Below are 17,748 nucleotides of genomic sequence, written 5' to 3'. Positions count from 1 at the left end.
GAAAGTACTGAGTGATAGCAGATAAAGAAGAAATTGGGGGAAAAAGAAAGTAAATATGTAATCATTTAAAAAATTATGGATGATACCGACTAAACAAAAGGGAGAAAACTAGAGAGAGAGTTATATGAGATGGATTTAAATATTTTAGGGTAGCTTCCCTGCCACGAACAGATGACCATCTAGTCAAACACTGCATACACATGTAAGCATAAATAAAGCTTATAATAAAGAGTAAAAAAAAAAAAATATAAAATAATATATATATATAATATATTTATATGTATGTGTGTGTATATATATACACACACACACACACACACACACACACACACACACACACACACACACATATATATATATATGTTTCCATAAAGAGAAAGCGATTTTGTAATGCAGATTCTGGTAAAACTATCTACTATTGCTTGTTTAAAAACTTTGTTCTAGGATAGCATTTCTAGAATGAAATGACAAAAACTTTTTATATTCTTAAGTTGTTATTGTACTATGTGCATTTTAGGTATTAAGTCTCTCATCAGCACACAAGGGGATTAAAATGTATAATTCCCATTAATGTTAATAGCAGTAAATCCCTCTTCATTGATGGGACAAAAGCTCATTCTATCTCTAAATTAATGTTGAATTTTGTTTTGTTTTCTGTTTAGTTTTCCAATCTTAATACTGACATGAATGATAAATTGCAAAATGTTTTCAGAAAGTTCTCTGAGGGTGATTATAATAAAAATTCCGTAGCAAAATCAGGTATTTTATGAACTGGTACATTTGTGCAACATCATCTTTTCTCATTTCAAAGAAACTGAGTAATTTGGATACCAAGCCAAGTTTTTAATCTTATTTTGAAAGATATTCAAAACCTGGGGACTACTTACCACAGTGCTAATAAAGATTTGCAAAGATTTTTGATTAAATGTCCTTTTTAAAATGATTTCTTTTTCTAGCTGATACACTTTGTTCAACAAAAAACTATGCTGCAGGAGTCTAGCCATAAATAGTAATGTTACAGTTCAGACATTATTTAGTGGTTAAAATAAGAAATATAGAAAGTAACTTCAGGTATTTTGTGATGAAATATCAATAAAATAAATATTTTTGATGAAATATCAAAAAAAAGTTTTCTTAGTGGGAGGGGAAATGGATTCAAGTTTTACTATTACTTACTTAGGGAGCTTCAGTAAGTTAATGAAACTCATTCACTGATGATGAATTCATCATTCGTTGGTGTCTGCTCCCCCATTATGCTTTGTTCTGCACCCTGGATGTGATGCAAACAGGAAAAAGAGCGTTTTTACAACTTATTGTAGTGACAAAAACTTGCAGTGCTCTCAAGGCACGTCAGGGAAAGCAGTTTTTGCAAAGATTTTGTAGCGATGAAATGGGCATGAAATTCATAAGCAAATTATTTTGAACCTAACTGCAATATTTGTATTCTGAGAATTGAAATCAGTTTTCCAGCTTATGTGAAATCACAGCATATACTAGTATGTATGTTATTCTGTGTTTTTATTAACATTTATAGCTGCATTTGATATAAACTGATGCAAAATATTTTTCATTGGCTGTCACAGGATGTGAAAATAGATGCTGAAAGTTCTAATATACAAATGACTGCTCCCTCTTCCAGCTGGCAAACTCAAAGCAGCTTTTTGTCCAGCTCACTGCTTTCAGATGCAGGTTGTAAGTATTGTTTCACTGAAAAAATCCACAACAAAATAAGGTATTTTTCTCTTTTAAAGCTGTTTTACTTGAATAGAGTGAGGAATTCTGTTTTTCCACAAAAGCTGCCATCTTATGAGTCCTGCTGTATTTCAGCTTCAGATACTGGATGTTTTTGGCTAGAAAGTACTTTGTTACCTCACACTGGGTTTTTTAGATGGGAAATACAATATATTTTGTTTATCTTCCAAACCTACACCAAAGAAAAGGGCTACATTTGGATTCTGGATCTCTGCATGAGTAATCTTACCTGTATAAGGCCCTTATCTTTTCAGGGACCAAAGACATATTTCCCCCCAAAGCGTTTTTTCCAACCTTTTGTTTGTACCAGTTAGCCTAATGCGGGTGCCACAGATTTTAACAGTAAGTTGAATTCACTAATTCTGCTTCCTACTTCAACAGTTGTTTTCAGTTATTCTTTCTAACCCCTAGTGTGTGTATCCAGCTTGTGGTCATGAAAGTTTACAAGATCTCTCACACAGCTAGCTATTCACTGCTCAGTGAAAGATAGGACGTATTAGATCTTTATCTGGTGCAGGCACTCCTTTTCATGAGTGCCACAACTGTATTAGAAAAACATTTTTGATTTTTTTCTTCTGAGCATACCAGATATCTGCAAATGAATAGCAAAAAATTTTCCTTCAGAAGGATGTCACCTCCTGTTTCTTTTCAATATAGCCAGCTTGCATTGACAACCTGTTCAGTAAGTTGCATTCCATGTAATGGAAAGTCCTACTTCATTACACTTTCAAACCTTTGTCTCTCTTAGGTTGCGATTCTTCAGTTCTTCCAGTCTTAAAATGGGTACTGCGGTACATTATTACCCATCACCAATAAGTCCTGAGTTGATCTGATGAGGTTCAAGGTAATCAGTTTCCTTTCCTTTTGGAAACTGAGAGTTGTGATTAATAACTTTTTGCAAAGCATACTGAATAACAATAGTAGGAACAAAGCATAAGAGTGAATGCCTTAATCACATCTGCACTTCAGGACAGTTTCCCCCTGTCTCAAAGTTGTTTTTCCATAACCTCATGCCTGTCACAGTCTTTCCAAACCAAAGCACAACTCAGCCTTCTTGGGATATGGAAAATAAATACCCCTACCTAGTTTTGTTTAATTTTGTCTATGTAAAACTATTTCTTTTTCTGCATGTGTCTCCTAATTCCTTCTGGAACAGGTAGCCCAGAGGGACTGGGGAGTCTCCATCTTTAGAACATTCAAAACCCAGGTTGCTCAGAGAGGTTGTAGAGTGTCTGTCCTTGCAGATACTCAAAACCTCAGTAGACACAATCCTGAGCAACCTGCTGTAATTGGTCTTGCTTTGAGCAGGGGTGCTGAACTAGATATCCAGAAATCTCTTCCAAATACAACAATTTGTTTCTGTGACTCCACTGCAAAAACTTGCTAAAATATAATGATGCAACATAATTATTCCTAAAATATTACACATATCTTTATGTTGCTTACCCTGAATGGAACTTCTTAGAACTTTATTACTTTAGAACTTATTCATAAATTTTAGGCTTCTTCCCAAGAGAAGTAATATCCATGTGATCATGCCATCTGTCTTCAGCGTGTCTTCCTATCGTAATTTATGAACTATTTAGCAAATTCCATTTGAAACTGACAGAAAAATAGAATTCTCCAAGGTAATTAAGCTACTAGTGATTTTGTGAAAATCAGCTGCTTCAGGAGAAAGACCCAATTAATAACCCTAACAAAAGAAAAGTTCTACTGTGAACTCAAATATCCCTTCTATTTGATCTGCTGACTTTCCAGGCAATACCTTTTATACTGGTCAGCTACAGTGTATAGCTTGAAAATAGCTGCAGCTTTTGCTTTTCCACTTGGGGGAAATGATGGATAATGGGAATTTTGCTGATGAAGAAGATGTTGCAGAATATGTGCAGAAACTACATGTATTGCAAGAAGGGTGCAGCTAGTGATGACGTGGTGGGTGAGGTAGCACTGTTACATGAGTGGAATAGATAGGAATAGATGCAAATTAATGATGAAGCACTTTTGCTTCATCATTAAAAAAAAACTTGTTATGATATGCTAGTTTTCATTATCATTTACTTATCATCATAAGTAAATAAATAAATAGATTTATTAGTCCTTCTTTATTCTTCCTTAAACCTCTGGATATAGTAAATTTTGCAAAGAGCATGCCCCTTCCAAAGCTCTTAAGGGTTAAAATACAAAACAAAACAAATAAAAAAGAAAAACATATTTACAACTATGTGTACATGTAATCTACATAACTCAGAGAATTCTGTTTCTGGAAAGTTACGTCTTGTTCAAGGCTCTCAGGGTTGCTAACAGCATAGAGTTGAGCTTGCTATGTAATAAACAAATGCTATCTATATCCATAAGTAAACTTTACCTTAGAGTTTAAGTGACTTGCTTGAGGCCACCTATCATTCAGTGGGAACACAAAAATAGAATGTAAATTTCTTGTCTTCAGCTTTATTCCATGATATGCAGGGTAAAGAGTAGGTGAGCTATCATAGGTGAGCTATCAAAGAACTATGATTCTGTCTGGACATATCAGTGCCATTTTTTCTTTTTTTCCCATGTTCATGCAACTAGATATTCCTGACTTGAGGGAGGCTCGTGCCTTTGCATGAATAAATTTTTTGTGTGTGGTTGGTTGATCTGGGTGGTTGCCTAGATGCAAATTTTTATTGGAGGACTGTACAATTGTTTAGAAACCGGAACTGAAGTTGGAGGGAATTTGCAACTGAGGTGTTTTTCAGACAGCTCAGCATTTGCTATCATAAGCTTTCAGTAACTCTTGAGAAAAAAATGGTAGCCTACATCAAACAGTATCTCCCTTGCTTGGAGGTAGTTACCTCAGCATGAAGAAACCTGTCTGTAGTGCTGACAAACATTCCATTCAAGGGAATCATTGTCCAGGGACAAATACAATTGTTTGCTACCATTTCCCTCTATAACCCACTATGTTTATGTTATGGCTAATAACCTTCTATTACTTAAAATTCATTTCTCTCTATTAGCTTCTAAGTGATGATTTTGTAGAGAATCTCTAATCAGGCATGCATGTAGACATACATAACAGTACAGTGTTTCTATGCTCACTGTGAAGCTACAAGCGTTTCTATTAACTACACAAGTTGATGCATACAGGAAAGTTTCATTTGCAATACTGCTCAGAAATTCTTCCTACTGATTCAGCTAATTCTAGACATTATAAAATTTACATTCAGTATTCTGAGTTTTATATGTATGTTTTGATAGGCAAAATACATTTGAAAGCATCAGATGTTTAAAAAAAAAAAAAAAGCAAATATGGGACAAGGTGGAGTAGGTTGCAGTTTTGTTGTGTGGAATTTCAGAACCTGGTTTCTTTCTCTGTTTTTTAGGTCCTTGCATGCTAAAAGCTTAAGTAATTTTTTCTGGAAGTTGAACATTTTTGTGTAGGTAATACATAGAGTGTAAAATTTTGATCAGCTTCTTACCGTAGCTTTCTAACATGTGGCCAAATGAGGCAATTAAGGAATAGTGATGTTTGATGAAGTGGATGTTACTTTTTATCTGATCAGTTTATGAGATAAAGTAAACAAGGGAAAAAATTTTCTGTAAGCGAAGAAGATTGAAGTTGACAGAAGAATGTCAGTGATTTATAAATACTGAAGGTGATCAACGTCACATATGAGTGACATAGCATTGGTGGTTTACAGTTTGAAACTGAACCTTGATTGTATTACTATGTGGATAAAATTTTTATTGTCTTCAACAGAGAATTTGTTAACACAGGACACATTATCAGGAACAGGAAGCTTGCTTTTGGAACACTGAAGTGTAGTTAATACATTATTATTATTACTATTTTGCTTAGATTTTTTTTTTTTTTTCAAATAGTAATAGGTGCCTTTCGAACTGTTCAGACATGACTAAGGGACTCTTGTTTTTTTAATGCTTAAAACTTTTAGGAAGGTATTTTCCATATGAAAATCCTAGTAGGATGTTGTAGCATTTTTAGTTTTGTTCTTTTGCCCAAGTGGTAAAGAGTTATTAAAAAAAAAAGAAAAGAAAAGAAAAAAGCAAAAAAACAGTGAATGTGTTTCATTATTTCCTATTCATTTTTTAGGGGAAAGAAGCTGGATATAGAACTCTATGGTGTTTTAGTTTCTTATTTGTATTCTATAAAAATCTATTAGTCAAATTTTCTGAGGCTGAAGCGTGGTAGTAGGCATTAGAATATTTTTCCTATCCCTGATTTTATTTGATTAAATGAAGAGGTTTTTTTCTTAATTTCTCACTTTACTGATTCTTTTCTCCTAAGAGTAAATGCTATTTTTTATTCTTTATACTTAATAAATAAGTAGCAGAGCAAATCAGGTGCCCATTGTAGATGCCTGGTGTGATTTTTAGATACCTGGGAAGGTATAGGTTTCACATAGGACCTGTCTCATATTGTGCTGCCCTTTGTGGATATCTGTGATACCTTAGGACACCAAGGCATTTGGACTACTCCATAGATATTCGTTAGTGATTTAATGTTTTACTTTGGACTGAACCTGATTTCCACTAGTCAAATGTGTATTTTGAAGTTTTTGCTATAGTTCTTGAGGACAGTGAAAATTCTGCAGCAATATTAACATTAAGGAGCTTACCTTATAATCGCCAGTGAGTGGCAAGTGGTGATAAGATCAGATACTTCACTCACCTTAGTTGCATAAACTCCATAAACTTTTAATTTCAGTATTGATATTCATTATAATTTGAGGCTTAGATGGTGAAGTTTAATTTGAGATCTTTTTTCCTAAACCTTCTGTAGCTTTTGATAAATCTAATTATAAGTATCATCACCTATTTCCTGTGACTAATTTATCTCCTTACTTCTTCAGAAACAGAAAAATGGGCTATGTTTTTCTTTATTCATTTTCAGGAGCAATTCACAAGCCTTTGTGATTTGGTTTGTCCCCAGTGCATCTTATAAAGGCTTGAAACCTTGCAGATTATAGAGCCAAAACGTAGTACTGGAAGCTCCCTTCCAAACGTGAGTCTGTTATGAGTTGGAGGGAGCACCAGGGAGGAGAGCAGACTAGTTTGATATAATTTAATTTATGAGGGGGATCCTAGGTTTCAAGTTTAAAATTGATGATAAAGAAAAAAAAAGGGCTGAGACAGAGAATGAAAGAGCAAATGAGGGAACAGCAATATCCATCCATATATATATTTAGTATAAAGTTGCCAATACAGCAGGCAGTTGAAAGGAAAAGTAATTGGAATCTATTTTATGTCTGGTCTTCCCATTTCTGGTTAATTTCTACAATTATGCCAACTGTTTGATAGGCTATTTTAAAAGATGCTGTGGGAATGGGCTTTTATTTCTGTACTGGTGTTCTTAGAAAGGAAAAGGTTTAACTGACAAAATAATTTATACAAGGAAGCATCCGTTAGACATGTTTTACAGTCTATATCATTATCAGACCAAAAAGGTTGGTCTAAAAAAGTTAGCTCCCCATTTTTATCTAAAGAATAATCCTCAGAAATTGTTTTTCATGGCCTCTGTACTTTTCTTAAGTTTTATATTACAAAGGTCCCAAGAGTTACAGATGCTTTGCATTAAGTTTTGTGAATTGGTTCCTGTCTTTCTCTTTGTACAGTTCATCACTTCAAGGTTTTAACTTGGATGGTTTCCCAGAAGCCATATGGCTTTCAGGCTTTCTATTGTTGTTGGGAATCTCTGTTCCAGGACTTCCTTAGTTGAGCCTTTAGGGAGAAAAAAATAGCCACCAGTCTTCCTAACATTTGCAGCTAGGATGACAGTCTTCTCTGACCCTTTGGCTCTGCTGATATACAACACTCTTGTGTCAACATGGTACACAGTAGGAATGGTATAATGGCTGAATAAAAACAAGTTGTTCTGAATGATGTTTTTTGTTGTCATGACAGTTATCCCCTGCAATGTATACTGATGTCCTTCTTTATGCCTCTATATATACTTTTTCAAAAGCTCTTAAGACAATTTGAATTGACTGATTTATAAATATGTAAGTTAATGAAAATGAATAATATATTGTAACATAATGATGCTGTGGGACACCATTCTGGAACAAAACCTTCCAGGGCTACTCAATGATAAAGACCTGGAATAATTCAAAACTAGGTATCATCACTTTGTAAATGGATTTAGTGTGGCAATGAGTGTTTTGTATGATTTTTCACTTTTGCTTAGTTTGAATATTGACCAAAGGAGGTGCAGTCAAAGGAGCATGCAGTAGCATAGTTCTAGGTGAATACTAAAAACTTTATGCTGAAAAATGATAATTCATTCTTTTACTAATGTCCCAAGCATCGTGATTTCATTTTCCTTCTGGAAGTGAAAACATCTCACTACTCCTAATTAAACTGTGAAGACTTGCTCCCTATTACATGACTTTCAGTTATGTTATGTTAGTTACTGCTAAAATTTTACTGGACCATTCAGAAAATGGCACTCTGAGTATTTATAACAATCAGTCAGGAAGGACCACTTTTCTTTCACTTTTATGGTATAAGTGAGGTCATTAGAAAAAGGTGTGTTGCATGAATTAGTATCCACTTTCTTCCCCTTAATTTTTGCCTTTTGTCAAATAATTGCTAGATTTTTGTGTATTTAGAATTTTTTCCTCCAGCACTTAGTTATAAGACATTCTATCAATTCATATTGTCTAGATTTTGATACAATATAATGCATTTAAAAATAAGCAGTTTTTACATATACGTTATAATTACATTATATATATATGCACACACACACACACACACACACACACACACACATATATACCTGCAAAGGTATGTATATATAGTATATGGCAACCTATGAACACCTATTCAGTGTGAATTGTTGACTTTAGGCCATGCTGTTGGAGAAGATATTCCCTTAGGAATTTTCTGAGTAGATTGTTTTGTATTATTTAAATAAAAATACTGAAAAACTAAAAGAAAATGAAGTGTTAGTAGAATTATCAAATCTCAGATAATGCAAAAGTTTACATTTGTTCTGCATAAGAAAGCTAGCTTGGCCATGTCAGTTGTACGTAGTATTAACAGAAAAATTAATCTCTGTTGCTCAATTCATAGCCTCATTAACATTAATTATTAGTATCTATTAGTATTTATCATTGAATGGATATGAAACATTGATACTGAATATTTATTAGTAGCATATTGCCTATTGTATTGTACTATTATGTAATGAAATATGAGTTGTATAAAACCTATTCATGGTCAGTCAGCAAAACATACATGTTTCTCTGTAGATGTTTAATACCTTTTTTTGTCTAACTCTTATTTCTAGCTTTTATGAAAAAAATGGTTCCTTTTGATAGAAGTGCCACCAAGGAAGATCACGTTAATGCTGCTGTCAGTGAAATGAAGTTGCAAGCAGAAAGAGGGAAACAGTAGAATGCTTTACAAAAACACATCGGCTTTCCCTGTGGTGAATTCAATTCCATTCTTTTGTTTTAGAATAGTAGTAATTCTATCTGCTTGTAGGAGTGACAAACCTTTAGTTATTCAGCTATTGCCAAAAACTTAACTGAAAGCATCAAGAATGAGACTAACAAACTCTGGTGATATTGTACATAACTTGTATGCCAAAGGTTTTCTAGGATTATGCTCTATTCTCTTGCATTTGTTTCTGTGGTCCTCCTAGTCTAAATTCGTTTTATACCTGAAATATTACTAGGTGAAAGAACCGTGACATTAATCTTTTCTATACGCTTATTTGCACCTGCACAGAAATTCTATGGACATGTTCTTTAATAACATTTAATAAGGTTGTTAATGATCAAAGCATTCAAGAAATACTTTGGTCCTAATATTTATTGTGAGAGCTATTGTACTGTTTTATACAGACACATATTTATGATTTTAGATTTTTCAGTTTAAAACCATCATTTAACAGGTCATTAGAAAGAAGTGATAATTATTAAACAAATCCACATTTCTTCAAAATTGGCAGGAATTCATATAATGGTTTCAGCATCAGCATATCTTTATTATTAACTATTTGAAGTTATTATTCTTGCCAGAATATACAGTATCTTATCAAGTAGCATGGCAAATTTTACCTTATGTGACCTCCAGTAAGGCACTTAACTAGTTTCTTCATCAGGACCTATTGACCCCATCTATATTAAGCACTTTGAAGGGCAGTGCTTTCTGGTTGTAAAAATTTTAATAGCAGGGTGTGATGATCATTTATTTATTCTATTTTATTCTTTTTTTAAAAAAGTTTAGACATGTCATATTAATTTTAAAATGTTATGGAAATACAACAGTGCACTGTTGTATGAGGCCTGATGGCTCTGTTCCAAACAAATTTGATACGTATCGATATCACTGTGGTCTCAAACAGCACATCACAGCAGAATCTTCTTCTACTGCACATGAAATGTCAGTGTTTCTGAGGGTCCTGGTTTAATACTCCTACCTTTAGTGCTTCTGGTCGAGTGACCACTGATGTGCTTTAAAAATTTGGCCAAACCTGTCAGAGTACAGGCAACACAAACACCAGTGGAACAATTCTGTTTTGTCAGCTTCTTTAATATTAGGGAGCCTACACCTTCTGAAACACTGTGTCTTTTTTTATATTATTATTATTATTCTTAAAGCACTGTAGGTCTGTTGGTTGTAATTCCCGGGTCATTATGTGCCACCTAAAAATGGGACTTTTTTTCCTACTGAAGAAGTATTCTGCAATCCCTTAAATTCAGTAGACAGTGGACTTAGTTGATAGAATTCTCTTGTATCCAGCCTGTTTCAAACACAACTTTTTGCTAAGAACTTCAAAATCAGAAAAGGAAATGGAAAAAACTTGACTGGATTTCGTTTGCATTTTCTATGCACTTAAATTACTTGATTGTATAAAAACAGTTATTCACAGTTTTTCAGCTAGTCACAATTTTTCTATTTTGGTTTTAAATGTTTTCTTTACCTTCTGTATGTGTATAATGCTATGCATTGTAGTGCTGGCACTGGCTTTTTGCAAACTGCTGGCACATCTGCTAATTCAGAAGGTCAGGAAAGCAAAACAGGAACATCCATCTCTTCTGATCTGAGCGGTAATGACAGGGCCAGAACAAAAACATAAACAAATAATCATCTAAAGTGGAGAAGGCCGGACAAATAAAAACATATTTGTGTCACGATGTACAAAGAGTGGGGATAACATGAAGTAGTGTTTAACTAGGGCCACAGTTACCATAAACTAAACTTCCTTTAAGTATATCCAGCATTTGTAATTTATTTTTTTAATTAGATCAGAGCACAGCTGTAAATAGAATGTTTAAAATATTTTAGATGATTTGTCTGGTAAAGTGTTAAAAAATTGCAAAATAAAATGTCAGCAGCTTGAGTACTTTATGGTACCTACACATTATGGCTAAAAAAATATAGAAAGGTCATTTTAAAATATTTTATAATACAGTAAATCATGTTCTCAAAATACATCCTGCTGTACTGAGACCTTTTTAAAAAGGTGACCGATGCATGGATTGCTGATGGATAAATGTATGCCCAACCCACTTTACTGATGCTGAAACGGTTTTTTAGATATAAAGTACCTATTGCTAAGTGGGTTGGACTCCAAGAGCCTCAGCTGAGCAGCAGTACATTGAAAAATAGTATCGTCTCTTTTTCCAAAAGAATTTGTAAAAATTTGGATGTTCATTCTTACTATTTTATTTATTTATTCATTTTTCCTCACTTGAACCTCAGAAATCTGAATTGCGTTTCTTTAAAACAGTATCACTACTGCTTTACAGCATTTGAGATCTAAGGTTAAGTAGTCTGAACTCCCTCACTATTACATCAAGTATTGAATCAATTTTCCTACAATGAAGGACAGAATTCACTAGTAGCTGAATAATTCTGGCTTTAAGACTTCTTAAATATGATCAGTGCACAATATATTTGCCTTTGGCCACGTGAGTGGTTTTCAGTAGAGTTTTATTTCCTCTTTTAAATTTTCTAAAGGGCTGAGGGAAGAGAAGGGAAGAAATTAAACCACAAAAAAGGGAATTTTTAATGAGTAGGCTTATGATCTCCAAAGTCAGGAAATTCTTTCTTAAATTTACCCTCTTGGCACTGCAGTCCAGATAGCATATAATATTTGTCTCTGTTCCACCTTTGATAGAGGTTCATATTACAAAATGATTTTTGTTTCCTTTTATTGAAGGCTAAAGATCCATTCATGACAGTATTTGAAACTGTCCCTTTGTGGTTTAAGAAATAATATTTTTTCCATATTGGCCTGAAATAATAATCCTCTCACCAGTTTCAGTTTTTAAAGTAGAAAAGCAGATAATTTTTGTGTAAAACGTTCTATATACTTCAAATCTTCAAATTTGCTATCCTTTTTGGTGATCAGATCTCTTGAATTTTAACCCTTTCATGACCCGTTCCTCCATTCTTGCACAAAGCAGCAATTTCCAGTAATGAAAAAACGTAGGATCACACATGCAAGTGGTGTTTGTTCTGTTCAACATTTGTTAAATTAGGCTACTTTATATGTATGTACTAAATAATGGATTTAACAAGCTAATTTTAGGCATTCGAGTTTTTAAATACTGTCCTGAAATGCAGTGGTTCAGTCTTGTGCCTCCAGTTATGGGTTTGTTAATCTGAAGAAGATGCACTGGCGCTGTTCAGCATCCCTTATTTCAGCCGCGAATAATCAACACTTGAATTACTTTTCAGTTTTACAATGTCTTTCAGTTCTTTACTGTTTTACATCAGACTATAAGAGTACTTACTTTTAATTAGTTTTGAGAAGGTACTTATTTAATATTCAAATAAGCTGATTTTTATTATGTAATTATATTATCCTGAGAAAAAACTTCAAAATGAAAGTAGAACTTAGTCTAGGAAGCAGTGTCCTTCCGCTGTCAAGAGAATTGGAGAAGAACTGAATCACAATGTAAAACAAAGCAATTTTCTTACATTTACCTCTCAAATTTTTTATGGAAGCTAATATTCAGTTAATGATGAAAATAGTTCCTTGGTCATTCAGTCCTCAGCCACATCTTTAGTCCTTTTTTCCAGCTGTCCCACAAAAGTAAGAAAGATAAAATTCCTTAACTCAAAGAAAATGCTATACTTATAGTCTTTAAAATTCACTCTTGTGAATGTATCATGTATCAGTTCTCCTTTGGTTTACAAAGCATTGTCTCTGTACCATATGATACTGAATGGATTTTTCATGAATGAAAATGTCAACATTTACTGTGACAGTAAACAAGTAGGTATTTTTGTCGCATTCATATTTTTATGGCTAAAAAATTAGTAATACAAGACCTGAATACATTCTCATGTCTACCTGATACCATTTGGAACTAAATATTTTGAGCCTGATGTTGCATGTTTTATTTAAGTTTTATATTTAAATGCAGGATCTGTTTAAAGAGAACTTTTTTAGGGTTTATCTTGCTATCTTTATTCAGGCAAATGGCTCCTTAATAGGTGTTTTGCTTGAGTAAGTACTAGATTTGCTCCTGTATTGTCTGTTAGCTCCATCTTTCTTCAGACTAGAATTGTTTTGATCTTAAACTGCTTTTCCCATCTGTCATCTACATTGCACTAGTATGTCAGAAGATGCCATTCCAGTAACCTACCATCACTTCTTCACTTACCCCACATTAGTAATTTCAGTATTTGGTATGCCCAGAGAATGATAGTAGGATGAAGGCAGTTCTTTATTAGAACATAATCTCTTGCCATATGAATTTTGCCACTCTATTTGCATACTAAAATAAAGCCTACTTGGTAAATTGACTAACATCAGATCACAAGCTGCTTAATTTTAAAGCTTATCCCATAAGCAATAATAATTGTATCTTAGTAGGTTTATCTAGATTTTCTAAATGTTAACAATTCATTCCACTATCAGTTTTTAGTGGAAAATAGTAAAGGATAGACACTGCTGCAATAGCCCTGAAATGCTATTGATTCCAGGCAGAAAATAAGCTATAAACTATTTTAGGAGGTCTGCCTAAGTGCTTAGTGTAAGAACTCAAAAGCTCGTATTATGATGTGTATTTCTTCAGTGTGTCAATATCAAAGTACTATCAGTAGAAACAATTGCTGGCATCTGAAAAGTGATGCTGAGATTTGCTAAAGGTGATCCCAGTATCATTCTGCAAATGTGGATTTCTGTGTCACTCACATCGTTACACAAATGTCAAGCTGGGAAGTCATCTCAAATGTTATGTTCTGGCATTAGGCTTTTCACAGAAGCCACCAGTGTCCCAGTTTTGTACTCAGTATGGGAAATGATTAAGATGAGTTGTGCTTACTGTTGACCAAGAGAAAAATTTGCATCTGTGACGTAAGCCGTTTGGTGTACGGAGCTCAATGAGTGCCCATTTTTAATGAAGCTTTCACTGCTGGGTGCAACCCTGACAACACCATCTCATCCAAACAGCTGCATCCATGAAGGGATCATGTAGTTGGCAGAATTTTTGTTACATGTTATGACTAACACAAGATGAATAAGTCCATCAGAAACCATGGATTTGTTTATTCTGTCTTCACTTGAGAAGTCTCTTATGAACTCATAAAGCTTGAAAACCTAAAAGACACAGAGTGAGAAACATCAGCAGTGAGGCTCTCTAGCCACATTCTCTTCATCCATTGTTTCATTAGATGTCTGAAGAGTAATAAAAGACTAATTAAAAACAAAACCAAAAAAATGAAAATGGAATAAACTGTTCCTTTTGGAAAAAATCAGATATCAAAGTCAAAAAACATTCTTCATGAGTGCAAGTCATTTCTTAAACTTGAGTGACCCCTTTTTAGACTATCTTTGAAACCCCTGAATGTATTAGTCACCAGACGTCAACTCCATTTCATGCCATCTATTATTATGAGAGACTTACTCACTTTGATTTATACTTAACAATGTCCCTTACTTTAGGAAACTCTGTAATGTGCAGTGAACATAAAACTGGAGACAATTCCACTGAAGACGGTTGATGTGCTTTATTTGTGGAGTGCTGGCTGGCTAGTCCAATGTATTTTAACAACTGTATCAGATGTTCAAATTCCTGCCTCAATTTTACATTACCGGAAAAAAGTGACAAATACATATCCATTTAGTCTATAGGTAATTTTGCAAGAGTGTCCATGATATGAATTGCTGTTTTTGAAGCTGAGTCACTTTTGAAGCTGAATTTTCCATATGTTCTTATTGGAAATATTGTAATTTTTTTTTCTCTTAGAATGAGGAAAAATTCAGTTAGTGACTTTTGAGTTCTGGAACTTTTTTTTTTAAAACCATATACTGCTACTTTCTTTTAAATTAATTAACTAAAAAAGCAGCTAATTTAAATATCTCATTACAAGCACTGCTGATAAAGTGAATTGGTGTATGAGTAATTTTCCTCCAATTTTTTTGTTTTTATTTAATTCAGATAAATTGCAGTGTTTTTTACATTTAATATTCTATGACTGAAGCAAAATTAATTTCATATGATCAAGAATTTAGGTCAGGAAATTCTCAAACTCAAGTTGCCAAGCCTTATTATATATGTGACACTGCACATGTTACCTCACATTTCACAGTCCACTCTTGCCACTGCTTGTACACTCTAAAGTGACTTAAAGAATCTGCATAATTCCCGAAAAGAATTATATTTGTGCAGGATGTCTCTGTACCTGTGTAAAGTGAGAAGTGAGGGCTTTAATACCTCTTAACCTCTTTGCACCATTAATGTAATGGAGAACGACATGGTAGAATGAAATTCCTCCACATGCAATTATTCCCTTGAAAGACTTTTGCAAGGACTGCATGTCCTGATTTAATATAAAAGTCTCCTTGATCATATTCCCATATAAACTCATCTATCAGCAGAATGTTAGGGGCATCTCTGTGAAAAAAGTGCATCCATTTTATCTTTACTAAATTTACATCTTGTTTCTCCTTCCTCATGAGTATGAATATGTGAGTGTATGTATGTATAGCATGCTGCTACTTTTCATTCCTGTTCAGTAAAATGCTCTGGATAGGCATTGTGTTGAAGCTGGCATTGCTGAAGTAACCTTAACTATTGCATGTTCCTCTATATTTGATTTCTTAAATGTATGTGTGTTCAGGTGTGTTCAGACTTCTAACAGCTCTGTTTAGACCTATTCACCTAATTACATGCATCTTTCTCATCTTCATAAACATGTATGATCCTACACTGTGACATTTTACTGTTCAAAAAGAAAAGAAATCCTTTATGGTATAGAAATTCAGACTTCACTGCAAATAGTGGAGGCTTTGTCGCTAATATCAATGGAGTTAGGATTTCACACTGAATTTAAAAAAAGAATGGAGGAGTATTTTCAACACATACAGTAGGTATGTGTTGGTCTTGTGAACAAATAAATACATACAATGCATTAAAAATCCATTATCTTATCTAGATACTTTCATAGCAGACTGCAATAATTTGGAATAATTCAGCATCACTTCATTTTTTTTATTTTAGACAATTTTTTCAAAATCTGATAAATGGGATTTTAGGTGCATTTGGGCTCTTTTATAGGTACTTTTATTCTTCAGGAAGACTAAAGCAAATTTAATTGTATAACAAAAAACACTGTACTTCTAAATATCCTCAATACAAACTGGATGCAAGATGAAAAATTCAGAACTATTACTGCTCTCTGTTCCACTCTAATATTGCCAGCTACAGCATTTTCAAAATAATGAAACCTTGCCAACATAAGGATAGTTTGTCAGATAAGATGCATGAGTTGAATTTCACACTCATGATTAAATATTTTTTCACATCTTTTTTTTCAACAAATTCAAGTACCTATAATGAGAATTTTCTTATATGTAGCTGAAGCTAATTATATCTTATATCTAAATACCAACACTATTCATAGACTTTTTTTGAATAAGACTCACAAGATAAAACCATTTTTAGCTACTTATCAGATATCCTCCAACTTCTATAGCAAGTCTTTTAACTTTTTTGTCGTTTGGCAGTTTTGTTCCAAGCTAGCTTGTTCCAAGGTGGTTTCATTCCAATTTTTCCATTAGCTGCCATCTTTAGGAAAAATAAATCTTAGCTGTCTTGAGAATTATGAAATGAATTAAACTACTGCTTGACTGTTACTTTCTGTGAGGTGCATGGTTGCACATAAAACTAAATCTATGGTTGCATTTTCAGAATAACACAGGACTAGGAACAAATGTTGTGGAAGTATAAAAGGAGAAATTTGCTACGATATTATTCCTAAGCATAGATCCTTGTGAACCTGAGAAGTTTGTTGCTAATCAGTTATGTATGAGGTCTGATTCATGTGTCACGCCAGTTTTATTGTTGTGTGACTATATTGACTTCAGTATACCTATTAACTTGGGATATTTTAAGCCAGAATCAATAGCATAAATGAAATCAAACATAAATACCAAGCAAAATGTCAAAAATGTGGAGATATGTAAAGTGATTATAGTACAAAGTATATGAAAGCTGTGTAAGAAGCTTTGAGCATGTTACTGCAAACCAATGGCTTGATGTGGAGTCCACAGGTGTGTTTATGTATAAGTTTAGTTAAGGCTCTACCTGAAAACTTTATGTTTATTTAATGTCAACATTTGCACCTACTTCCTATAATCAGAATATGAAATGTTAGCCAATGAAGCAGTAGCAAAAATGTCAATCTTCATTACTTTTTGCTGACCTGGGGCTTATTCCAACCTATTCCTGAAAGCAAGGTTGTAAGTGTTTATTGCAACTCAGGGGATACTAAGTACCTTTGTGGGATCAAAGTTAGTAGCTTTACTCATAATTTACAGTGTAACATGAAATGTTATCGTTTTTGTAAACTAAAAAAATAAATTATTTTTTCAAGCAATGGTTAGCATCTGTATTTATTTGCCTAACACTGCTCAATTTTTGTAAAGAACTTAATAGTTTTCCTGTGTTGTACCAATTGATCTTTTTGGTTTTGTGGAAATCTTGAAGTGGATTTATTACCTCCTGCATGCTTGATGTGAATTTA

The 17,748-nt window shown here is 33.6% G+C and overlaps 1 protein-coding gene across 15 annotated transcripts in view; it reads left to right on the top strand.

Moving 5' to 3' along the window:
* Positions 1–16,623, top strand: part of CEP128 (centrosomal protein 128) — a 136,370-nt gene extending 119,747 nt beyond the window's left edge. For 13 of the 15 annotated variants that reach the window (XM_068946707.1, XM_068946702.1, XM_068946697.1 and 10 more), the window contains 2 exons: positions 1,584–1,692; positions 9,047–16,623. In XM_068946707.1, coding sequence (XP_068802808.1) covers positions 1,584–1,692; positions 9,047–9,153 — 216 coding nt within the window. In that variant the 3' untranslated portion in view covers positions 9,154–16,623. Of the gene's footprint in view, positions 1–1,583; positions 1,693–2,500; positions 2,597–9,046 lie in introns of all 15 variants that reach the window. The other 2 variants (XM_068946705.1, XM_068946710.1) reach the window with 2 other exon arrangements.
* The last annotated feature ends 1,125 nt before the right edge of the window (positions 16,624–17,748 follow it).

Source organism: Struthio camelus, chromosome 5 (genome assembly GCF_040807025.1).
Source record: "Struthio camelus isolate bStrCam1 chromosome 5, bStrCam1.hap1, whole genome shotgun sequence".
NCBI classification, from domain to species: domain Eukaryota; kingdom Metazoa; phylum Chordata; class Aves; order Struthioniformes; family Struthionidae; genus Struthio; species Struthio camelus.
The sequence above is the reverse complement of the archived record's forward strand: the minus strand, read 5'-3'. Positions and strand labels throughout refer to the sequence as shown.